Source organism: Leptinotarsa decemlineata, unplaced genomic scaffold (genome assembly GCF_025532065.1).
Source record: "Leptinotarsa decemlineata unplaced genomic scaffold, Ldec_3_MD MMD2_tig00026330_RagTag_RagTag, whole genome shotgun sequence".
NCBI classification, from domain to species: domain Eukaryota; kingdom Metazoa; phylum Arthropoda; class Insecta; order Coleoptera; family Chrysomelidae; genus Leptinotarsa; species Leptinotarsa decemlineata.
In genome coordinates, this window is record NW_027412690.1 from 7,060,874 (window position 1) to 7,087,917 (window position 27,044).

The 27,044-nt window shown below is 38.1% G+C and overlaps 1 protein-coding gene across 2 annotated transcripts in view; it reads right to left on the reverse strand.

The window, feature by feature from the left end:
* The window catches only part of LOC111507902 (disintegrin and metalloproteinase domain-containing protein 10), a 415,889-nt gene that overhangs the window by 27,231 nt on the left and 361,614 nt on the right, over window positions 1–27,044 (reverse strand). For both annotated transcript variants that reach the window (XM_074182880.1, XM_074182879.1), the window contains exons 7-9: window positions 9,128–9,252; window positions 3,713–3,841; window positions 1,993–2,161 (exon numbers count right to left, since the gene is read on the reverse strand). In XM_074182880.1, the coding sequence (XP_074038981.1) occupies window positions 1,993–2,161; window positions 3,713–3,841; window positions 9,128–9,252 (423 nt within the window). The remainder of the gene's footprint in view (window positions 1–1,992; window positions 2,162–3,712; window positions 3,842–9,127; window positions 9,253–27,044) is intronic.

The following is a 27,044-nucleotide window of genomic DNA, read 5'->3' on the forward strand; positions in this document are numbered from 1 at the left end:
ACAGATTTTTTGTTGTTTGAACGGACTACTTTCCGTGAAGTTTTCACAAGTTATTTATGACAACTCAGATGAACATAAATCCGTTGGAAATGAAAAGAAGCAATAAACGAGCTCGGCGTATTATAATTTTGAGTAAATTAGGAGAATTTTGTGAAGTGTTCTCGGTACATATCTTAATTTTTCATTAAAACTTCTTGTTTCTAATTTAACTTTTGAGGAAACTTCCTCTTACCGAACATTTTGAAGTAGGTAACTGTACCTTACTCTGTTATCCCACTTCTGAATTGTTCCCGACAACAGTATATTGTCATTAGAAGAGTTTCTGCGTACATAATTAAAGACAATATATTTTCTGGGGATATACAAAGCTTTTTGTTATTTGCTGTTAATGAAATAATTTCGTAATAATTGTAATACATTCGACTATAACGAAGACATTATTAACTTTCAATAAATTGATGGATGTAGCCTTACTACGTGGTAGGAGATCACTTATACAACTTTATTGTATAAGTTTCAGAAATTCCATAAAGGACGAAACTGCAGTAACGTTAGTTACAAATAAAAGTGTTAAAAAACATAGAAATTTTCATTTCTCTTTTCATTACTAACTTATCAACAGAACAGCATCAACTGACATACGACAGATAGGACAGTGTTGCCAAAATGCTAAACTAACACTTTTCTTGTAAACTACAGATTCAGTTAACATGGAGATTCAGAATCAGAAATCAGAATTCATACAAAACGTTAATTGTTTTTCTAGATGGATTATTTAGTTTTTTTTACAACTTGAGATTTTTGTCATAATGTCAGTATATTGACATCAATAGTATAAGTAGAAAATTGATAATTATGAACGAAAAGTAGAATGTATCCAACAGCTGTTCATTCCAGTTAAACATTCTTGGTTGGTTATTTAAGTTTCCCGAAAGTTCTTAATTGAAATAAATTGAAGTAGTTTCTTGATTCATATCCCACTTCTGATTAATATTGCTTCCAACTTGTAATTCAATTGCGTCAAAACATTTTAGCGTTTATGAATATTCGTATTTGAACCGACAATTTCCATTAACTAGTGAATTCAAAGTTGATTGAAAGTGTTTATATCAGGAGATGTGAATGATATTCATTAACCGCTTTTTTTTCAACCGAAGTAAAATGTATGCAGGTTCATATACAGGATGTTTTGTTAGGGGAAAATATAAGTGTACAACGAAGGAAAGCATATCCTAATTGAAGTAATTGGAGAAAATGGTAGATGAGAAGAATTTATATTCAACGACAGTGTTCAGTCCAGTCGTGTTGGACAAGAACTAGAAAATATAAAAACAGCAAATATGAAAAGTAGAAAATGAAAAACATCTGTAAATCAATTCCATTGGTTGAAATTTTGGTGAATAGAACATAATACTAAAGTTTAAAAAATGCGAATTTTGCTTCATATCACAAGGATATCATATGATATCCTCTGGAAGTGGTCAGTGACCTCCGAATATCCTATGGATATTTACATTAGATATCCATGGGACATTCATGACAGATATCTAATAAAAGCCAACTAAGTGGCCTCCAAACATCCTATGGATATCCTTTGGACATCCGGTGAAATTGTACGAATATCCTATGGATATACGGAATACCCGATTGGGGTATCTATTGTATATCTAGTAGACATAAGTGCGTTTGAAAGGTCTGATCACATCGATTCGCAAAGGCAGATCAGTCAGTTCTGAAATTAGTTTAGGAATAGTTTCCAGACTAGTTTTGATGTTAGTAGTGATGATGACAAGTAAAATAAGTGAAATCATTTTGAAGTCTAAGTCTAAACGTATTTTGAATTATTGAATGAAGTTGTTGAATTTGATTTGACGTACCACTTATTACTGAATAATGTGGCTCTTGAGTGTTATTTTCTCTTCATGATATTTAGATTCGATTGAAATAAATAATTCTGATTAACTTTTTATGAGCTAATGATAATGTCAATACCTGTGAAACATCCTTTAGGAGATCTTGCTTTGAAGTTCAAAACAGGATTGATGCTCTTCAAACTGCACGGAGAAAAACGATTATTGTTTCTTTTATCTCCTGATGTAGCTCTGGCAAACATTATGAAATTGCCGTCTTCTCCACCGGGTGAACACTGTTCTGGATCATGCTGGAATATGAAAAATACATGTTCTTATTTAATTTTTTTCGCAAACCATCTATAGTATAAAGTGAGGATGAATGAAAAGTGGTGACTCAGTTTTTTCGTTATGGATAATAGTATATTATTCAACCAGTAAAAAATGTGTCCATTACTCATTCGATCGAGTAATAGCCATTTCGCGAGTAGTATACTATCATTTTTCTATGACTCACAACAGGAATTCTTTGAAATACAATTCATCTGTGATGGATATCCCGAATGCGAGAAATAAGGAAAATTTTATAAGTAACCTAAAACAGCAACTACTCCAAGAAACAGTTTTGTTATGAAGTGACCAACTTTTGTAAAATATCAATAATTTCGCCACGTTACGAATTTCTATTAGGTTACATTCTTTTTTACTTCGTGTGAAAATTATTGTGAATTTACTCATCTGTGATTGCCCGTCAAGATAGCGAGTTATGAATAGTTCATTCTACCTACTTACTTAACAAGAAAAGGTCACATGCTTGATGCTTTTTTCTATGGCTACAGAAAAAAAAATATTTCAAACTATTCTACTTCCTACTTCACTAGTTGATATAACATAATAGTAGTAAAAAGTAATAATTATAAGTAATAAAAATGAAAAGAGAAATATATATATTTTAATATAAACATTTGTTCACAAAGAAGGCTTTCAAGTTTCAATAACTTCTACTCATTATATGCGAGCGCTTTCGATAGCAGGCTGTGCTATCATTCTCATAGCTCTACTCAAACTGAACTTTTTATCTCCTTGTTTATTCTTTTATGCGGTTAGAACTCCTTACTGCAGGTATTTGTCCTCTCCTTTCATACAGATGTCTCTTTAAATTTGCCTGTACCTGGGTTACATCAGATAATATCCTTTGTGTTGGAATTTTGTATTGTAGTATATTGAATGTTAGGTCTTGCTGTGTTTTGATTTGTATTTGTTCCTTGATAAGTGAATTATAACTTTTGAATTTATGGATGTTTAGGTTTAGGATGTTTAGGATGTCCATACTTGTTTTATGAGTTGAAATTTTTTGGTGGGGAAAAGAAATGTTTGTTTTGTATTGCGTGTGTTGCGAGGTTTGAGTTGTATGTTATTGGGTTTATGTATGCTTTTTTGTTCTCGTCGTACCGTTGGATAGAATTTGTTGCAATCCGAGCATTGTATGCTGTACACTCCGTTTAGGTTTTTGTTTTATTTTTCTTCATAGTTGTTTATTTTTTGTGTTATGTTCGTGTTCGACTTGTAAGTGATGTTGATGTTCAAGGGATTGAAGATGTTTGTTAGTTTTTTGTTGTTAATTGTGTTAATTTTTAGAAATAGAGAATTTAATTAATACGAAATATCTAAGTCCACTACTATTATGCTAACACTCAACATAACGATAAGGTCGCTAAAAACTTGAACTGCAAGTTAGTTGGTATCAACAGAAAATGATTAAATTTGCAATGTTACACAGTTATGTAAAGATAGTGATAATTGTAATGTCTTTCAATAATAACCAAATGAAAAAAAAGGAAGTTATAGAAAAATGTACTTACTGGAGATCCAAAATTATGACCAATTTCATGAGCCAAAGTGACATGGGATACAGCCGGAGGTACGTGCTTGCCATAATTCAATAGAGTAACTATACCGGTATTCAAGGATTTCATGCTTCCTCTGTAGTGCTATAACAAAAAATAGAAGTTGTTCAGATTGAAAAAATCATTCATTTAAAAAACATGTCAATAGATTCACTGATACTACGGCGAATATTCAATTACAAGTGGGAAGAAAATAGAGTGATTTGAATGAGCATCAATGGAATGTTTTACCACATTTTCCTAGATAATGATGAATTCTTGAATTATTTTTGTCAACTATTCAAGATACATCGATCAAAGTTACACCCTTGAACAAAATGTACAAGCGATTGCTATTTGAGTTAATGTATTTGGATAACTTGAATCAAACCCGTTTGTGTTTTTCAATGTAGTATTCAGGTGGCAACCTGACGTAAATTCAACCTCCTTTCATTTTTTCAAACAATCAAAATTATAATTTCAATCGAATATTTTGACTGGTCCTTCAAAGAAAGTTGATGAGATCTATGGCAGGTCGAAACAGCACTCTCTGTTTGGTGTTAGATCATGAATGCTTTATGCTCTGGTTTCACCACAAGGAAATTAGTAAGCATATTAAGAAAGTGAAATATAAAATTTGTATCTTATAGTTGTAGAAGTATTGCTCAGAATATTTGTAGAATGGCCATAGAACTATTGGAATTTATAATTCAAATATTCCATGCGAGGTAGACATATTTTTTGCCAACTCAAAAACAGCTGAATTCAACCAATCCCTGAGGAGAAAAACATCTTTGGAAAAGTTTCACACCAAATGAAATACTGTTAGAGATCTGCATAAGGATTTTATTGAATTTTGCGTTGTTAAACATCTGAAACGTTCAGAGACCATGAAAGATCGAAAATATGGTTTTTGCCTCCACCAGAGATCACCAATAATGTGATGGTGATTGATGGGAGCTGCTCTGATTCGTTAAAAAGAACACCGACGTACCTCAGGGTTCAATCCGGATATCGAATCAGTTCCTTTCTTCAGAAAAACATTCTAGGTACGATAATAGCCCAATCTGCACATGTGACAGTGACTTTCATTTTTACTGGTCATTCAAAACTCTTGATCAGTGACCAATGGTACTGAAACGTGAGGGTTCTCTTCCAGTTGAAGATATGAAATGGTTGGTGCTATGCACTAGGTGGGTAAGTACAGTAGTACCATACATGTACTTGTATTTATGGAAGAGAAAAATTTGAATCCGTTTCCAGTGTGATCAAAAAATGTCCTCTAATGAAAATCAAAGTATGGGTGGAAAAATAGACCATTGACAAACGATATGTATTGCAAGGTCTTCTTAAGAAAAAAAATTGATATATCAAAAACTTGAATAACAAGCGTTGCATTATCACGAAAAAAGTTACGCAGGAGTCAAGAAGTAACAGAAGTCGAATTCATTATGGTATTTTTCTGAATTTGCAATTTGCTAAGGGTAGATTAATTGTGAAATCCTCCTGAATTTAGAATTTGCTTAGGTCAAGTCTTCAATCGGTCAACTCATCAATTGAAACTGCAATCACCTACTATTATTAAAAACAATAAGGACAAAACTTTGGTGTCGGATAGATCAGGAGTATATAAGCTGACTTGTGGCTCTTGTCCAAAACTGTATATTGGCCAAACAGGAAAAACATTTTTCCAACGAATTAAAGAACGTAGGAGTAGTTTTGTAAATAGAAAGACCAATTCCACATTTGCAAACCATCTTTTAGCAGAAGGACATGAGTTCAATCATGAGTACGAGGTGTTACATTTAGAAGAAAAGAGTTTGAAACTTAATCTTCTAGAATGTTTAGAAATCAATAGATTCAGGAATTCGGGTAATTTACTGAATGATCAATTAGAACTCAATAACTCTCCGTTACTGAATACATTTTTTCAAATGTGAAAATGGTACATAAGTGCAGGTAATTTAATTCGTTAGAAACTCAGGTAAAATATCAGCTACTTAAAATCAAGGTACTTCGTTTACAGGTACTTTGATTTCAGGTACTCCATAAACTATATATATATATATTTAGTATGGAATGTGCAGAATTAGTTGAAAGACACGCCAGATGAAGCCATTGTATGGCGAAACACGTGTTGCGTTTTTGTAAAACAATTTAGTGAAAATCTCACAATAAAGTGTTTTTGGAATACGTTAAGGCGAAATTTGTTGGTCATGCTATGGCAATCGCACAAAGAGAAACTTTCACTCTCTTGCATTCGGCGCCCAACAAGAGACCAATAAATCCTCTCGAAGAGTTACACAGACTCGAAATATTTGCAGATCTTGTAACTCTGCTCTCCAATTCGTTAGCGAATAGCGAACTGGTTCAATGAAGATAGATCGTGCCATCGACATAATTGTAATTGGCGCGCTACTCGATAAATTCGAACGTCGACATTCTCGAACCATAACCCCGACAATTATTCCCAATTATCTTGGATCAGAGAGAGACTGCGAAATCGTTCAGTCGTGTAGATGTCGAGCCTCGAATTCCCAATCGCTCGGGGCCGCAATGCCGGAAATCACTGTTCATAATCGGAGGAAACAATGAACCGAAAACAAACACACCTGTTAAGTTATTCCGTAGATCGGGATCCCTTCCGTAATGGAGTCGACGGAATTGCACTTCGGATCGGTAATATAGGGTATTTCGTTCCTGTGTATGTGTATTCACTTGTTACGACTGCTGAAACGTCCGGATCCATTAAGAACGTAATTAGATCGGGAGGAAATTGTTTTCGAAATTAATTTCCGCTGGGTACTTTCATTGAATTGTATCAGTTTGTATTGCCGATACTCGTAACGGGAAGTGAATCGAGAGTTGCCAGTAACCTAAATAATGTTTGATGTTATGATGGAATCAATCTCTAGTGTATTCGTATGTAGTGTACAGAGTATTCACCACGAAACATTGTTAACCACTTTCAAACATACAGAGTATTCAGTGTCACTATTTTCCGGGCTTGAAGGCCGTGGATTTTTGAAATTTCTTCCCGACGTTTCGCTGAAACCACAGGCTAGCTTCCTCAGAGGTTAATACATCCTGAGTTCATACCCTCGATGACTGGATATTACAGTCGTTAGTCAACCCTTTTCTACCTGCCAACATGCTGTTTGCTGTTTTTGAATTTCTTATAATGGGATTCCATATTTGATCGAGGCCCACTTCTTCTTCTTCCCTGTTGAAATTATCCGAGTGTCTATTGCCTCCCGTACCAGTCAGCTATGGTATCCCTGGTCGGAGGCAATGAGTTCCGTGTTTTCATACAGAATTCTGTGGTTTCCTTCACTGAGTGCATGTTCTGCCACAGCTGAATTGTTTGTTTGGCCTATTCTGCAGTTTCTATTATGCTCCTTCAGCCTCGTTCCCATGGATCTTTTGGTGGTTCCGATGTATACCTTCTCATAAATGCACGGTATGCGATAAACCCCTGCTGCTGACCTGAGGCTGTGTTGTATCTTTTTGGTGGGTTTAAAAACCATTTCTATGTTGTCTTTCCCCAAGAGTTTTCCAATTCTGTCTGTGACCCTAGGGATATAAGGTAAATACGCGCGTGCAACCATCTGAGCCCTCTCCCCATTTTGAACCGTAGAACTTTTCAGTTTCATGGCTTTGTTGATCTTGGGTACACTGTATCCATTCGATCTCAAGGTCACTTGAAGATGTTCCAGTTTTTCCTCTAGCTAGAAGCTGTGGACCACATATTCCTCGAGCTTGTTGCGTTAGAGTGGAGAAGAGTAGTACATCTAGAAATGCTATTCGCTGCTCCTGTTCAGTGTCCATGGTAAACTTGATGCTTGGGCGTTGAGGGTTTAAGAGGTCTAGGAAAAGGTTCAGAGCGTCCCTTCCATGTTTCCAGATGACACAGGTGTCATCCACGTAACGTATCCAGCCACAAAACGTTCCATGAAGTAATTGGCTATCACTTAGCTAAGTGGACCTCCCATCGCCACGCCATCTACTTTCTCATAGAATTTTTCCCTCCATTGAAAGTAACTCCCCGTGAGACATGCTCTGAAGAGTCAGACGATATCACGGAAACAACTAGGCCAGCCCCTCAGAGAGTATTCTAGTGGGAAATTGGTAAACAAGGACACAACATCGAAGCTGACCAGAATATCCGTTGGCTACAGAGTTAAGTCCCTAATTTTACCAACTAAGTCTGTCGAATCGTTGTTTGTTTGTCTTTCCCACATGAAGCTGGAGGAGCGAGGCTAGATGCTTCGCCAGGTGGTAGGTCAGTGAGCCTAGGGAACTTACTATTAGTCTCAAAATATATGTTAACACCAGGATACAAGAACACAAGCATAGTAGCTACCTACTGAAACTCGAGACTATGTAATAAAATACCAAAAAACTGCTGTCTTGTCTAATTCAATGTATTACCAGGCAGGACTTCATAGAGATGTCATTGAGATATTTGAGTATCCCAACAATTAAAGTAAAAAGAGTAAGGTATACATGTCAACAGAACGTGGTGTTCAGTGCTCAAGAAGAGCAGAAACGGACTAGAGTACAACTTCGATCGACATCTCAGCATATCTGGGAATAACTCATAAGTGGTTTGATTTAAATATTAAAGGCAGAACCCAAATTGTTAAAACGTCAACTTCGTTATCAACCGCAGCTAGTAAAAATAGTGGAGTCCCTCAGGGGTCAATTCTTGGTCCTATCATATTTCTTTTTTATATAAATAATCTGACATTGTTGAATATAGAGAGCAGATCTCACAATAAAGTGTTTCTTGAATAAAATATTGAATTGAATTGTAGGCAGAAAGTTTCGACTTTATATTAAGTTATCCACGTCTTCATATTCATTTCAAAGCTGCATATTTATTTCGCGCTTCAGTTAACGGTGAGCCAGTTGTCTCTCAGATGTGCTTGTTTTTCCGTAATTCCTTAGGTCACTAAAGATAGAGGAGCTGCCTCCACTATTTATAAAATGAAAAAAAAATATAGAAGCAGGCGAACTTTTGAGTTTGTGGGACTACATATAGCCTAGTCTGGGTCTAGCTTGTGGAACTATCACTAGTTTAGACCATTCTCTGTAGTGCTCAGTACCTCATCAGTGGTCCACGGCAGAATTAAGGACGCGATTGCCTCATCAGCTTACTAGCAATCCTAAAAAAGGATAATATGGATAGGGTTCACTCGTGAAAGGACAAAAACTCAACCCAAATCAACGAGCTGCATGTCGCGAAGTCAAAATTTAAATATGCATTTCCCTGTCGAGACTTTTCAATTGCTTGGAGGACCTTATCCAGGAACTAATCCTGGGCACATCTTCGATATATAAAATAGGATAAAAATGTAACAATAAAATTATCCGAGATAACGTACTCACCCCATTCTTTTCACAAACTCCTCCAGCGTTTTTAAGGTCACCAGTCCATGCCAAGCCAAGAGTACCCATTTCGAAATCTCGATAGGTGAACATGTATGCCAGACAGAATGCGTCATAGTCCTCTTCTGCAAAAAGAATTCATATTTTGTAGAGATGTTCGAGTAAGCTGTGGATTCCGTTGAAAACAAATATTGAAAATATCAAGGAACACACTGAAAACACATCTTAAATATTGTCAAAGTTGCCGTTCTTCAACATCATACAAATGATTTTGAATTACCAGAACGCATTCTTTCAATAAACAGAGATCATAGTGTTGATTGGAGTTAATTTTGCGAATGCTGACACAAAGTTGGATAATTTTCCCTTAATTCTCAGAAATTCATGACCATAGGCACTTTTCCAGATAACTTCAAAGAGAGAAACCTTTGAGAGATAAGTCTGGTAATCTGAGAGACCACTCAATCGTACCACGTGTAGATATCAATCGACCACGAATTGTAGTTAGGAGAAATTGCATCACTGGTCGTGCATTATGACCTGAACAACCATCCTGTTGAAACTAAATGTTTCAATCAATAGGAATTAGATGAACTGTATGCGCGCACATACTATATACTCGTACTGTACTAAATTGTAACGATATAATATTACTAGCACGTCTCCCAACAAACATGAACACGACACCACTCCGGCCTGTCACCAAGACCATCAATATCGACGGAAAAATCAAATTGAACGCACAGCAATATCTCGAATTCCGCGGCAGACGCTGCAATTTCCCTCTATTTTCCTCCCTCGGGATAAAAGGGAAGGCATTATCTATCCGCCGTAATTGATTTAGCCGTTATGACGAAGACGCCGAGAAAAAAAAATCACGAGTTTCTTCGAAAATTGCGTCTTTCCTCATTCCAGTTGAATAAATAGGCGTTGAGAAAAACATGCAGACGTCCAACGTTTTTGTGCGTAGTCTGTGAAATGAGCACAAGGTCGACGTTAAATAGAGAGAGAGAGAGAATATACTTTAGTGTCATGAGAGTAATCTTGTGGACAAAGTTTCACTTAATCTATAATACAGTTTTTTTTTACATTTAAATTGATCAATTTTCACTTAATACATAAAATCAGTTTGTATCTATCAAAAGTCATACAGGATACTGGGAAATAATAAATGAGTAAAAACAAATAAGATATATTTTTAAAGATTATCATTATAAATTCTTGTATACTATAGTATGGTCTATAACTTAAAAAACCTTTCACAGCCTTCCTGAAGCATTGCAATATTCATGTTTGCGACAAGGCTAATTGAAATTCGGGAAAAAAGGTTACAGCTCAAATTTGACAATCTTCTTACTATAGTCTAGGCAGGCCATAAGTTGAAATTCATGTTCAACAGACATGAATCTCATGAAAATATCAGTGACAGCTCACTAGATTCAGAATGACTTATAGAAAGCTATGTGACAATGATATTACAGAATACAAAAAAATTATATTCTTATTAAAAATAAGATGAAAAAAGAAGGCTTTCAGTTTTCAATCAATAATTTTTAATCTAATGATATTTGAGAGTTATAAATGAAAGATTCTGAAAGAGAAGTGAACGTACAATGGCCCAACTCTCGGAACTCTTCCTTCATTAATAAAAAGTATAATATAATAGTAGACTACTAGACAATAGTATAATAATATCAAATATCATTTCCAAAGTCTGATGAATTATGCTGTTATCTGAACACATTTTGATTTTTCAGGAAGCTATACAATTGTTTAATACATTTTTTTCTACCTCCGTACCTAGTACATAAAAGTAACAATCTTTTTTTACTGTACTGTATTGAAGACTCCATCGAGGAAAGCTACGTATGTATGGTTCTGGTAAATGCCTGATACTCTCCCTGCTAATACCAAGATGGACATTGGATTATAACCAACATACATTTATGTAAGATATGTCACAGAGGTTAGTCATGCAGATGAAATCAATCGAGTCGATTACCTACAGACCAGTTTCGAGATATAACCCCTCTTCTACATCTGCAAGAATAACCTCTTTCTTGCATAAATGTATATAGGATATAATTCAATTTCCAATGTGGTATTAGCCAGGAAAGTACTTGTTTTCCGAAGGCAAAATAGGCATATTATGAGGCATTTGTATGGGGTCTTGCAACAGCGTCTTCCGAACATTGACAATTGATAGCGCCCATCTTATTGAAGCTACATCTGTCAAATTAGTTGTCATTTTCGTCATTTTCGTTGGCGCTCAGATTGACAGATACTTCCCCAGAAGGTGGAAGCATACGATCGTCGTTACGATCCCGTTACAGGGTCAGAACCTGCTGTTCCCACAGAACTATCGCCCCATCAGTCTGCTTTCGTCGGCGGCTAAGCTGGCTGAAAGAGTCGTTCTGTAAAGGCTCAACGAAGAGGTTGAGGACCGAAATGTTCTGCCTAACGAACAATTCGGCTTCAAGAAAGAGCACTCCACCGAGTTACAGGCTCTGAGACTGGTAGAAAACACCATTGAAGAGGTGAAGAGCACTTGTAAAGTTCACGCTGTCCTCTTAGATATTTCGAAGGCCTTCGACCGTTTATGACACGAAGGCCTTCTTCAGAAGTTAGTCGCGTTCGACCTGCTCTGGGGCCTGATCCAGTGGATTGGGCTGTTTGCTAGCGAAACGTTAGGATACAGTTCCAAACCATGATGGCCTTCAAACCCGAATGAAGATCGTAACAGACTCTATATATACTTCGAAGTATGTGATCAAACGATTTTCAGACTGAAGAGGATCTACGTTGCGTTATCGGTCTACTTACGAGTCACTGGTCATTTGAATCATAAAAAGATATTGTCGAACGTTTCGAGATGCCGTCTCTGTTTGGAAGATGATGTAATAGAAGTGCACATACTTTGGGATTTTAGTTCTTAACTTTCCAAATACTAGATTATCTTGTTCTTGTCGTACTTACTAACAACATAAAATTCATTCATGCATATGAACAAGTTTAGCATTATTCGTTGCAGATCTTCCAAGAATTTGAAACCAATCACTTGAAGTGTATACAAAATATCGTTCATGAATCGCATTCACTATAGATAACGATTGTCTAGCATAAATTCCCCATCTGATCGAGTATGCTCATTCTCATCACCGACATATGCTCCGCATCTCCCAGAAACCCATAAACCTAATATTATTCATGGAGCAAATCGTGAATGTTTCGTCGGAAGTATAATTGGATGAATGTACGTCAAAACATAAAACCGGCCAATGAAACGGCTTCATTTTATAGATGTTCCGGATACTTTTACTTTTCCAGTTTTTCCCGGACTCGGTAGATGAATTGTGCCCTGAATAATAAGTGGCCGGAATAAATCCGTGGAATTACTCTGTGGTAGCTGTCGTCGTACATTGGTCGCCTCTGGAGGTCTTTATGTCAGGACGTGTTGTGAAAAAAATAAATTAGAAACAATGTTGTACGTCGGCTCGGCCAAAGTTTTTGTCAGTCAATTATGCAGACAGGTTACTTTCAGGAGAAGTAACATCTTCACCCCTAAATTGGCCTTTGACCTTACGAACTTCTCTCACGTTTGGAGCCAGTGTTGTCATTTCAGTGTGATTGCAGTGTGATTCGAGGGAAACAAACTATTACAAGCTACATCAGATTTGACCGAAATTCCTTTCTCAACTGCGAGTCAAACAGCCATTGCTCACAAGCATAAAATAGTCAAAAATAATAACCTCGCTTTTAATCCAAACATTTTACTAAACTCTTTTGTCTTAAGCCTAATAAAAATGAAGTAAACGCTTCAATCTGCGATCTTAAGAACAAAAAGGCGGTAGGAAAAGACGAAATTAAAGCAAAACTGCTGAAATCAATATCACATTATATACTAGATCCTTTAGTTTTTATTATTAATAAATGTATATCACTTGGTGTGTGGCCCGACTCATTTAAAACTGCACTAGTGACTCCTATTCATGAAAAAGGAGATAAAACTGAAATCACAAACTATAAATCAATCTCGCTTATCACCCATCTGTCAAAAATCTTAGAAAAATTGCTAGAAAAAAAGAACAAACTCATTTATAACCAAATAAGGATTGATTTCAGATAGACAATTTGGCTTCAAAGAAAAAACCTCAACAGAAGACGCGATTCCTGAACTGACAGAAATGATACATATATTCTTAGAGAAAGGAAAACCTTCTTTATGTCTATTTATAGACCTAACCAAGGACTTCGATACTGTCCTACGAACTTTAGATAATAATGGTATCAGAGGAAACTGCCAAACGCTTTTTGAGAGCTATCTTCGAAATAGAATGCAAGTTGTGCGAATCGCAGATACAATTAGCAATCAAATAGAATGTGGAGTCCCACAAAGTACATACTGGGTCCTCTGCTTTTCAATGTATATCTAAATGTATTATTCGATTTGGACAGAGTTGGGAAAATAATTGGATACGCAGAAGATACTGCGATATTCTATGAGGCAGACACTTGGCTTGATTTGAAAAAGAACGTAGAAACAAATTTCCACTTGCTCAAAAAATGGTTTGATCATGTCTAGAAATTCAGGTTTCTCGTCAGATCTCCTGTATAAAGAATGTGAATTTATGGATATGAGACAATTATATTACTATTGTACAAACGTGAAGTATCATTTCAGCAAAAATAAAGCATCATCACGAAACGACGACTATAACATACGACATCGCGACCAACTAACCTTTCCTACTGTTAAAAAGTCAATTACACAAAGAGCATATTCTTTCATGGCAACTAAGTTATATAACACTGTACCTCAGAAAATAAAAAATTCTTATTCCAAACCAATATTCAAAAAACAAATAAGAAAACACATTCTCGAAAAAGATAGACAATTTAAAAAAAATCTGTTAGAATGAAATAAGTTAGTCTTAGTCAAATTTATCCCAAAGTTGTGTCATACTGTATTGTAAGTAGCATAATCTTATCCATATTGCCTAAGATTTTATCTATTCATACATTGATATTTTATTCTTATAGAACGTGTAATATTTGTCCAAGGTGTTACCTATTTTTCTTATTTTTTGTTTGTCTAGTATTTAATCGGCCTATTTAACGTCAAGCCAAAATATAATTTGTTTAAGTATAACACCAAATTCACAAAATTTAATGAAATATTTTGTAATTTCTACTCCATGAACGCCATACTTATTTTCATACAAATATTTATATTCTTTATAACCTCTTGCGAAACAAGAGCTCTGCTCTTGTCGTCAAACCACTTTGTTCACATATTTTGTTTTAATTGTACTCTAATCTGTATATGTTGTGAATACAGCAATTATTATTAATATTATTATTATTGCTTACTTCCGTTTCCGCAAGTGCGGCTCCGTTAATGTTTTAACGGAGTCGGTAACTTGTCATATTAATGAAATTTGTCTATAAATGTCATTCGGAAACGTTGGCCATTTCAGAAAGCTAAGTAAAGGAACTTATTTATATGCAACATTTTCAAATATGTCAATTTAAATCGACGTTAAGTTGTCCTCATCCACATAAATCATGCCGAAACAAATAATGACACCCTGATTTTCGTGTTTTTAACAGGTTATTCGGAAAATATCAATACTATATTATACAACTCCATGAAAATTTGGAATTGAACAAACATCCAGGGACATGAGGATCAAGGAGTTGAAAAAAACTCAAATTTACCGTTTTATGGAAACGAACTGTTGGTGAATTCTATAAATGAAATATTACCGAATTCTGTTTTTGAAGTATATTTTAGTAGAATCCTGATGACACATTCCCAGGTTTCAGGTTGACGGGTTGAGATATATAATCTATTTTTTATGTTTGTGAAATAAGAAGTCAGTAGAGAATATATTTCGTAGATACATACTACATACATGGATAATGTCTACTATTTTACAGTCATTTATAATAGAAAGTAAATTGATTTATCAGATGTTTTCAACACCCGAACAGTATGACTGTAGTTTGAGAGCAGAAACAGGACTTCTGCTGCAGAAGCATTAAACCTGACGGAGAACCTGACAACTTTGAACACGGCGCTCCTCTTTTGCTATTTCTACTTCATCTATAGTGAATTGATTCGAGATATTCCGCAGTCTAATTTCATTATGGTTTCGTTATGAAAAACCCGATCTCGAATAAACATTATAACACGTACAAGAGACAAATAAACAGGAAAATAATGATTGAATAATGAATGAGTAATCATTTATCAGGGTTTCAATGACTGATGAAAATGTAACTGTCATTTCATCTACAGTTATAAACATACATATCTCTGTGTCTCCGTACTGGTAAGTCTTAGGAAGCTAAAATTTGGTATATAGGTGCTTCTTCTTAGGCCTTAGATGCGCACTAAGAAAGTATTTTCAAATATTCCAACTGACACGCCCCCTCTGAGGATAAAAGGGTCGCATTTATATACCGCTAAATTTTCGGAGACTGACATTTTGTATGTAGCTTCTTTTTATGTTGCAGACGTGCAATAAGAAAGGATTTTTGAATATTAAAACCGAGGCGACCCCGTCAATTAAGTCAATTAAGTAAGACAATGCTTTGCAAATTTTTTTTCGTTTATCTGTGCGAATGGATTGCTAGTCTCAAAAATGACTTTTCCGATTTGAGTACGGTTTTCACTAAAAATTTGAGCAGTAAAGCAAAAGTTATCAAGAAAATATGGTCGCTTTCAAAATATTTCAGTAATCTACCAGGAGAGTTCAGACGGAAATATACTACTTGTGATCTACAAGTCCAAAATAATCATTTCGTGTTTGTCAGCACCCAAATTTCTTCACGGCAGTTTATTGCTAAGATAGGGAAAGAAATATGATTATGCACAATTCATTTATATTACATCCAAACCCATTAATAGATTTGCATTTCGATAATAAAATTTTATGGACCGAATTTCCCAATTCAACTTTGCAGTTATGCCGGAGAACTTTCAACTCCTCAATAGTGAAGTCGCATCCGCAACAACAAAGTGGCATTAGCGCAGTAATTTATTCAGAGGTTCGGTCGCGAACAGAATTTACTGTCTTCGCATTTACTAAATGTCGACAATGGGCGGGTAGAGACAAACAATGTGGAGATCAAAGCTACGTCCCCTGAACAAGGTAACCGATCGCAAACACGGAAGACGTATGTTGTTGGTTTAATGAAATATGGAACCAGAGATACGGTGACAAGAACGATGTATATAAATATTTGGTCAAGACGCTCACAGTGTTTACTATAAAAAAATATTTCAATGATATCCGGCTCGAAGGACCAAATATGTCAGATACAAATCTTATTCGGTAAAATTGCGGATAGGCTGCACCTGTCGATTTTGAAAAAAAATTTTGTGTAGTTATGTATTTTGACGTGTAGTGCACGAATCCGTGAACTACTACTTTGTAGTAATCCGCAACGGATGCCTGACTGCCCAAAGGTACGTTAATGAGGTTTTGGATGTTCAGGTACATCACAGAGCCGAAGAAGGAGAACACAATTTCATTTTTATGCACGATGAGGCCCATCCCTACGCAGCAGGGATCGTGCGACAGTACCTACAATCCCTTAAATGCACCACTTCGGGCTGGCCTGCTTGCAGCCCGGACCAAAATCCCATCAAACATGTCGAGAAGAGTGGGAGCGTTTGCCTCAAGAAATCTCAGGAGGCCCATAAGAACCATGCCCCGGCGATTTCAAGTGATTTCTGTCAGGGGTGGAAACACAACACACTGGGCCATTATTTGTAACGCAAAAACAACTTTTTGTTTAATTTTGATTTCAATGCATAGAGAGTTTCCATTTTGATTTTGGTAGTTCTTTACTTTTCTCTCGTATACCCAATACACAACAAAACATTATTCAATCATTCATCATGGATTTGGTAGCCATTTGCATTGCCTTTCAAAATAATATGGTGCTCCACCACGTGGAGCACGTGGTGTGCTCCACGTGTTCCGGGCAGCGTCAGTGAAGAGATATAAATAAATCAACTATAGCCAGTACGGCAGGCTTTAATTGCCGTCCTGGGTTCCAATCCTTTGTACCTGCTGCTTTTAGTTAGAAGTAAAATGAAACAAATAAATCAAACGTTATCAAATTTATTTCAACACATCAATACAGGTATCAAGAAAATCAATCTATTACTATTTTTACAAGCGGAGGAAAGCAGAAAAAGGTTACGCATTCATCATGCCAAGCATCGACAGACGGATAGGAGACTACGGCAAACGGTGCGCAAGCACAAGTGCTAAGCTCATTCAAAGTTCTTATATGAGGATTCGTGATTCTCAGTTCAAAGCAGATAACTAGCAATATAAAGTGGTATCACCTTGAGGGGTGTTCATCTCACGGCCCATGTATAATAAAATCAGTTTACGGTATTCGGTATACGTCAACAATATCAATATGAAGGGTGTTCATCACACGGCCTTCTTCAAAATAAAATAATCAACAATATCAATACAATTGACCACTCGATATCAAGGGTGTTTTCACACGGCCTTTAATACAAAAGTCAGTTATTCGTCGAAATATCAAACAAACTGAGAAACACTACTTTTTATCCACTTACTTTTTTTTTTGTCTACCGGTTTGCCTTTATTTATCGGGGCTCGGACTCGAGCGGAGCTGGAACTGGAACTGAGACTAAAACTCATCTGAACTGCTTTGGTACTCGTTATCATATTTCAGTCAGATTTATGGGCCTATGGCCCCTTATCCTTTCGGCTGTTTGAGTTTCTCTTGGGTTCCTGTGGCGGGGCGGCAGGGGATTGCATGGTCCTCTGTCGGCTTCTTTTGGCTTTTGGCCCTGTTTATGGAAGTCGCAGCGTACTTCTTTGGCTTTGCGGCCGTTTCGGCACTATTTCTTTGGTCTGACGATGAGACGGCCCTCGCGTACGAGACGTCGCTCCTGATTGTGTTTCTTCCGACAGGCCTTGGGTTTGTAGTCTGTCTGTTTTCGTTTGGCCTATCTGAGGCCCTTTTATTTTCAGGGCGTTCTGAGCACCCATGGAAGCTCGCTGGGTGTTCTCCCTTGCAGTTAAAGCATCGCAAGGGCGAGTTTTTACGTCTTTTGCATTCCTTGGTCATGTGCCGTTCGGCACATCTGACGCAGGCTGGAACTGCTTTACAGTTGCATTGCGTGTGACCGAACTTTTGGCTTCTGTAACATTGCACTGCTCGGTTTCTCGGCTTCTATGTTTCGGCGCTTACACGTACGTTTTGAATTTCGGTGATCTCATATATTTTGTTTTGGCTCTTTGGGACCAAAACAATCACGAACGGTATCGGTACCTTGTTAGCTTTACTCAGGCGGGCTACGGTCTTGATGTCGTCACACTCTATGGACTCCGGGACTCCGCGAAAAACTACTCTGAGTGGTTTTTCGTTTTTCATTGCATAGATGTGGTGGGGTATTTTCTCTTGATTGAGGATCCGAGTAAAACCGGGTTTTAACTGTTTGATTTGTTGAGCCGTTTCTGGCTCTTTTTTCCTCTTTTTTGGGACCTTTTTCGCTTGGCTTTCTTCGCCCGATATAATATCGTCGCTGTCCAGATTGCTGATGTCAGAGTCGGAGTCGATAAGACGATGAATTAGAGGTTTTTTGTTTCTCAAATTCAAGTCCATTCTCTTTGCAAAGAATTTATATGCTTCCATTAGTTCGGTACTACTCATTTCATAGTATTCTATAATAGTTGATATTATAGCTAGACTTGCTTCTTTTGGCTTTTTACGAACTTTCGTAAAATTGAAAATCGTTTCTTTTACTTGTTCCATCTCGAAAGATAGATGCTACACTTCGAAATTAGCACAACGAAAATTAGTCAACTTGTCAACTTGACAGCTGTCTGACATATTCACTGCTTTGGTATAGAAGGTCATCTTGAATTTAGACAGGTTGGAGCCTGGCTCCCTTACCCTTTGGACTGATGTTTGCCAGAAGGACAAACGGGTCATAACTGATGTGGGTGTTGATGGTATGGCGGCATGAATGCCCTCAGACATCAGTACCGCCCTTCACGGTGTACCCCTGCCTGGCTGGGGTGAATTGGATGAAAACGTTGTTCATCTTTCATCGGAAGATATAGGGGGGGCCTCATTCGACAGAGTGTCGGGGCCTTCTATTTCGGGAGAGGTCGTCTACAGTATAGTCCATAGCTTCCTTGACTAATACTGCTTTGGTAGATGCTCTCGAGATTATTTGAAATAAAGTTCTACGGTGGTGTCCGGTGATGGGAGAGTTGTGCCCTCCATCGGTGGTACGGTGTATTAACAAAAAACGTATGATTTTCAAATCTCATTGGTGACTTGGCATAGTACAGTTTCCTATCGCTATAAAGTGGCAAATCGCATTGGCGACCTGGGATTTCTATCGCGATAGAGTGGCAATTTGTTCTAGGAAGGTATTCATTCAGTCGGGGTCAAATAAATAACGGAGTAATAGTATAAACAAAAAAATAAAAAAGCTGTTTCTACCTGACCCACTGGGGAAAGTAGTAACTTCGTTACAATTTTTCCTACAAAAAACTTCATTAATGCACGAGGCTGCTTTTAATTGAAATGTCACTAGTATATAAACTTACAATGTAGGAATGTCACCAGAAAACGAATCCGTTGTTGAATGAAGGAATAGAAAAAATGTCAATGAAGGTGAAATGATATTTGAAGGTCATGTAGTGAATGAATACTTGTGACTCTCTAGTTTGTTGTGTGCGAAAAAAGGAAAAAAAGTTTCGGAACTTTGGAGGCCTCCAACTCGTGTACTTCCAAGTGGTAATGAAAAAAAATCGATCGAATCCATATCAGGTGAAAAAGGTGGCTGTTAGATGAGATTTGTGAAGTTTATGGCCAGAAATTCGTTCACAATGATAGCCTTGTGAGATGGTGCGTTATCGTGGTGGATAATTCATGAGTTCTCTTTTCACATATCTGGTCTTTTTCGACGAATTTGTTCTCTCAAATGCAGCATACTGCTCCTCAAATAATATTCTTCAATTACTGTTTCATCTTCTGGAGATAATTCCGAGTAACACCGCGGTTACACCTTAACTTTTGATCGACTTTGAAGAGCTTTGGTCTCATCACCAGTTAAGAATGTGGGGACGGAATTGACTCGTTCTAAAATATCTTCAGCGACCTTCACGCAATTCAGTTTTTGCATAAAAAATCAGGTCTTTTGATACGGAGAAAACATAGGAATGATGTGGGCTGATGAAACTTGTCCATTTATAATAGTTCAGGTAAATACAACCAATTCACCAATAAACAAAGAGCAACGGTAACAAGGTAAACATTCGTTTCAACAGTCATCAGACATCAACTACTGCCATGGTTATTGCGATGACGGTTGGTCTTCGGGAAATTCAATGGTTATTTACTCTACAATCGAAAAGCTGGTTTGTTATTCAAATATTCCGTATTACAGTTTCGAATCCGAATTACAATGTAGAATTCGAATTGGCGAGGCGAAAGATTATTATATGTCAATGTTGATGGTCAAGATCAATATTAGTTCAAATTTCATCCCGAAGGACGAGTGGAAAATAATGAGGTGAATTTGTTTGTTCATATAACTGTTGTTGGTGGTGACGTTAATGATGTTGAATAGTGCTTGTGTTTGGATGAAGAAAAGATGATGTCTGTGAAGGAGAAATATGGATGAGGATACTCTTGAGGCCGAAAAAAATGAATCAGATATGGGTGAGAATCTCAATGGAAAAGTAGGACAATGTAATGACAACAAACTCCCCGGACTTGGAGGTGTTCAGCTACCTTTGGGGTCCTATTTGGTGATCCATTACTGGTCCATCTTGTTGTTCCCTACAGGGTGATCTATCTTGGTGGTGCTACAGGGTGATCTATCTTTGCGGTGCTACAGTGTGATCCATCTCCGCCGTACTACAGGGTGATCCACCTCCGTCGAACTACGGGGTAGCCTAACACCATATACCGGGTGGCCCAAAAGGAACACGCAAGTTTTAATTGGTTTATTTGAATATTTGTGTAATACTGAGTTATTTAAATGATTGTTTGCCCTTTTGTATATTATTACCTTTTTGATATAGTGATTGCCTTTCTCGCTAAATTCACCGCTAGTTGGCAACGTGTTTGGTTTCATTTGTAAAACGCAAATTGAGGTGTTTCCTTCCTTTCACAATTGCTTGTTGACACCGATGCGCCTACGCCTGATCTCACGCGACGCAAACGAGATTGTCTTACCTTCCAATACTAGTATTTACGATTTCGACCACACCTACTCAATTTTCGTGGTAGTTTTACTTGACGTATTGTAGTTTTCTTTTAAGCGTCGTTACTACCATAATTGTGGCTGATTAAATTTGTGGTTACATACACCGCGCTCAATGACCTCTTGTATTGACATTTGACATTGAGTTTGAATATCGCATTGTTGTCTTATTTGTTACCGACAGATGCTTAAGTCTCCTCTTGTGGTTTGTGAGGTGACCAAATCAGGCTGAATTTGATCGATGACATGGGTTTTGTTGGCTTTGAGGACCGCTGTGGTTTGTGACACATTCGTATACGCCTGCGACTTGACAAAATCCCACAAGAAAAAGTCTAACGGGGTGAAATCGAACGATCTCGTTGGCCAGTTCACATCACCTCCACGTGAGATGACCATGCCCTCAAATCGCTCGTGCAGAATATTCAATGTGACATGAGCTGTTTGGCACGTAGCGTACATATCGTTGGTGTCCAGATCATCTAATTCTGGTCAAAAAAGTTGGTAATCATCGACTCGTAGTGCTCGCCGTTAACAGTGATGTCCTGGCCAATGCCGTTCAAAAAAATATGGATCGATGACGCCTCCAGCCCGAAATCCACCACACGGAATGCATTGGATGCTCTTGGATCTTATGTGAATTGGTATCGTCCCAAATTCGACAATTTTGTTTGTTCACGTACCTATTCATTCAGAAATGGGCGTCCTCGCTGAAGATGATTTTTTGATGAATATTAGGGTCAGTTTCCAACTGCTCCTGTGAGAGAATGTGTTAGAATAATCTACGAGAGGGTGGCGAAACCTGCAATTATGTATGGGGTAGAAATGTGGAAGGTAGAACGCATGACAGTTGAATCAGGAGACAACTGAGCGCGGCACAAATGCCTTTCCTGCTTGCTTCATGTGGGGCATACAGGACAGCGCCAACTGCTGCGCTCTGCGTGATCTCAGGTATGGCACCGCTTCATGTTGAGGCGAGTGCTAGACACCATGAATGGAGGGTGAATGGGAGAAAAAATAATGAGGACAGAGTGAAAGGAGATACTCCCCTGGCTGCAAGGAATGTTGCTGGAGGAGAGGGAGGACGGAAGAGTGACTAAAAGTGTACGTGGATGTTGCGGCGAGACTGGAAGACGAAAGAATGGGCATAGGCTGGGCGTACGAACGGGAAGAAAATGAATGGGTACAGGGGAATGAAATAATTCCCGGACAGAGTAGCGTGAACGAAGCAGAATTGATAGCAATTGAGAGAGTGATTGGAATATGGGATATGAATGAGAGCGTGACTGTGGTAAGCGATTCTGCCATGGCTGTGGAACGCATGAAAGCAGGAAGAACGAGAAATAAAAGAGTAGCGAGGATACAGAGAATAATTGAAGAGAGGTATGCGAGGGGAGCGCGGACTTGTTTGATCTGGAAGCGCGGCCATGAGAGCAGTGATCTCGGAAACAAGAAGGCTCACGAAGAGGCGACGAAGGGCATGGGAAACCTCGATGTCACATGGGACATAGTGAAAATGGGTAGTAAGAATGATGACAGAAAGTGAATCAAAGAACGAATCAGGAGAATGGGACACGGGAGAGACTGGACGGCTGTTCTTCAGATTCTGCATAACTGTTGGGCATGAATCACTGAATATGTCACGCAAGGCCACAGAGCTGCTTACGGGACATGATAACTTTCCGGGATACCTGGCCAGGTTTAACCTGGGCCCGGAACTGCCATGTTTCTGCGGCTATGGCGAGCCCAAAACATGGCGAGCCCACACTCTCACAGCGGCGATATTTCCGGTAGATCATGCGTTCCGTCGGCATACAGGTGTTGGTCGATCGTTAACTGAACCAGTGGAGTCAATTTTATCCAACACATTGCGGATAGTCCTCTCGGTAGGACGATTATGGCGACCGAAGACGAAGAGAAAGAGACGAAAGAGACGAAGCGCGCGGTACGTTTCCCGAACAGAACACCCATTTTATTTCATTATTTGCACGTGTTGATGAATGTTATACGAGGTCCGGCTATTAAATAACGAGACTGCGCGCCTGAAGGGCGCCCTGGAGGGGTGGGGAAAAAACGAGTAGTGCATTGAGTATCTGGAAATCTTCTCTATTCACGTACCAAAACACGTTTTCGTCACTATTCTAGTATTTGTGCAGTAGCGGTTTGAAACGAACGAGTTTTTCCTCGTGCCGAAAACCATGTGTGACAAAAAACAGGAGCAATGTATCAACCTCAAATTTCTCGTTAAATTGAAAAAACTCCGACTGAGTACCACGAATTGCTGCAAGAGGCCTATGGGGACAATTCTCTATCTTGTGCGCCTGTTTTAGAGTAGTGTAAGCGCTTCAGTGAGGGGCGAGAGAGCAAGGATGTCTTAGTGAAAATTCAATAAGAAAGGATTTTTAAATAGTCCAACAGGAGCGCCGCCACTGGGAATAAAAAAGGCACGTTTACATATGAAAATTACTTATTCATCACTGTTTCTCCGTAACGCTATATTTTTGGAGACTATAATTTTGTATGTAGCTTTATTTTATGTTGTAGATGTGCAATGAAAATTATATTTTTGTCACTCTTCCTCAATGCCCTTAAATTTCCGGCGGATGAATTCATATTTAGTATCAGCAGTGTACTCGTGCGGACCCGGGGCGGGTCGCTAGTAATCAATAAAGTATAATTGATGGAAGACGTGGAATAAATCTGACAGACTGCCCAATAAAAATAATTTCTCAACAGTTATCGCGAAGAAGGTTACCAATATCAGTAGATACGCCAGTGTCTTTTCCATGATTAATTCCAAACATCTCTTCTGTATCTGTAGAGTAGGGAGGGTGAGTGTAAGCCCACAGCACTTAGGCCACATGTGACCCATTGTAAATCCTCTCGAGGAGTTGTCCTCCCAGGTCATCGTCCATCCTGCCCTTTCCAGAAAGGTGGACAGGTCACTAGGAGACATCTCCTTTATATTCGCAGGTGTAGGCCAAGACTCGCCGAACACACACTCTCTTATTGACGATAACTCCTGGCACTTACATAGGACATGCCTGACAGTCTCATCTTCCTATTCACACATCCTGCATAGAGGTGTGTTCACTAGCTCCATATTATGGAGGTGTTTCTTTAGTTGACAGTGGTCAGTCAGAAATCCTACTGTAGCGTAGATTTTTCCTGGTCATCGCCAGTTATTTCTTCGGCGCCAGCTTCCCAGGGTCGCCCAGGGTGATCATGGCAAAATTGCACCCTTTGATTTCATCCCATCTCTTTTGGGATTGAGCATGGGTGTAACATTTGGCTAGTTCCGCAATTGTTGAAGTCATCAGGCCATAGGTACCACTGGGTCCTAAAATTCTTAGTCCAGCCGCTTCCTTGGCTAAAGAGCCAAGGAAGCGGCTGGAAGCAGCCCTTTAACCCACCTCAGGATAATGTTATTATCTACCGAGGCTTTGGCTAAATCTTGCTGACACTCTGGTACTAGCCCTGAGGTAACACGTTGTCTGTTCAAGGCTAATAGGGCTTGTCTGCTGTCATTGCAGATTGTTATGTTTTTGCCAGAAATTCCTTTCCTGGTTATTTCTTCTGTGGCGATTGAGATACCAGCCAGTTCTGTTTGGACCACGCTGGTTTTTTTTCCCATTTTCCACTTTCCAAACACCTCCCACTGCAAAGTCATTGAATAATCCCTCTAGTTCCGGTTAATTACTGAAATCCTACATATTTGATCACTACAATATGTTTTCATTGCCGGAAGCTTGTTTCATAATCAAGCCGATATCCGAATATACCTTCAACATTCTTGACGGAGTATAACATGCCTCAAAAATCCGTGACAGAACAGCCCGTTAAAAATTCAAAGTGAATTGAATAATAAATAGGCAGTTCACGCAGGGCTGCCAAATAAGCCCTTTGATCCGCTCCTCCGATAAATTATTGATTCGCAGCACTGATTGTGTTATACGTCTGGATCACCGCTGGAAAAAGGATCTAGACGCTGCTCCCCCAACCCCAATAATGAAAAAGGGAGCATCATCCCGAACACTCCTGAGGGAATCGGAATTGTTTACCGGGGGTTTATTTTTTCTACTGGGAGAGCTGAACAATTCATTAAGAGAAGCGGCGGCGATATAGGCCTTCATTCTTATCCATTAGGGGCTAGATTTGAGTTTGAGGGAAAAGTAATAGACGAAGAAGGTAACAGAATCAACAAAGAAAAATGGGCATTGGCAAGAACAAGAATGACTTGAATAACAATTAATTTTTCTTGGAAAAGTTATCAAAGTTTCAGCAGGAAATTTTTGGGTTTACTACTTCATCATTATACAAAAAAAGTGATAAAATTTGATACAGATAATGTATTGAAAGTTGAAAAATAATTATTAAATACCAAATACCAGTCATTTTATCATAATGTCCATCGATATGAAGCCTTGATGTACTTTTACACATATTCTGCATAAGTTGTCTGTTGATGAGATGCATCCAAAACATCTGAATTGGCATGAGCCTATAGCAGGGCCCCCACAACCAGTGTAACTAAAAACCCATGTCAAAAAACTGTAAATGGTCGTATTGAACTTGATCCAAAGCATATAACAATATGAACGGTTAACTTTGTAATAGAAATTCGACATGTCTATGATTTTATATTACTCTGACTGATGAGGAGAGCCGTGTGACAACTTTTCAGGATTTAGCACATTATCTAAACAAACCTAGCAGGCTAAGTGATTAGCCAGGAAGCGACTTTTTGTTTGAAGGTGGTTGACAATGGTTCGTGGTGTATTTCATCAGTTCGGACTTCCATTTTCTTATATAATATAAATTGATTTGATAACCCTGAAAAAAAAAACAAAATTAACCGAAAATAACAATTTCATTGAACAAAAACTGAAATTACAAAGAATTAACATACAACAACAACCAAACAAATAAAAATTGAAATATTAATGAAAAAACTGAAAAATTAAAAGTATTAATAAGAAAAACTGAAAAAATGAAAAGATTTTCAAACCAAGTTATGTCACAACGTTTCGATTGTTAGTATCCACAATCGTCTTCGGGTGATAACTGGACTTATTCCTCTGAGATCTGACTATTTATAGGTCATTCGAGTGCTTTCACCTATCCCCTCTTCCCTCTTTCCGCTTCATTGGTTTTAGCGGGAGATGACCGTTTGGCGGGAGTTGGTCTTTTTTCGCTTGATTAGAGGTTTCCATATGTTACGTATCTCTACGCTAGCTTGACTAAATGCGTTGTTGTACAACATATACACGGCTTCTTTGAATTTTCTCCTAAACCAGTGTTCCTCTTTGTGGATGATTTCAGCATGAGCTCACTTGATGTTGTGTTGATGAGTCCGAACATGCTCTGCTATTCCGGATTTGCTGGTTTCTCCTCGCTGTATGTGTTTCTTGTGCTCAGCAATGCAAACTTTCAATGACCTCTTAGTTTCACCGATGTATGATTCTCCGCACTCGCAGGGTATCCGGTAAATTCAATTCTTGGAATCGCAGTCCGCGTTTGGTGGCCTGGTTTTCGTGAGACTGCTACGGATAGTGTTCCCAGATCTGAAGCAGGTCCTGATGTTATACTTGCACCCAATCCGTCTTATCTTTTACGATAATCCTCTAATGTAGGGAA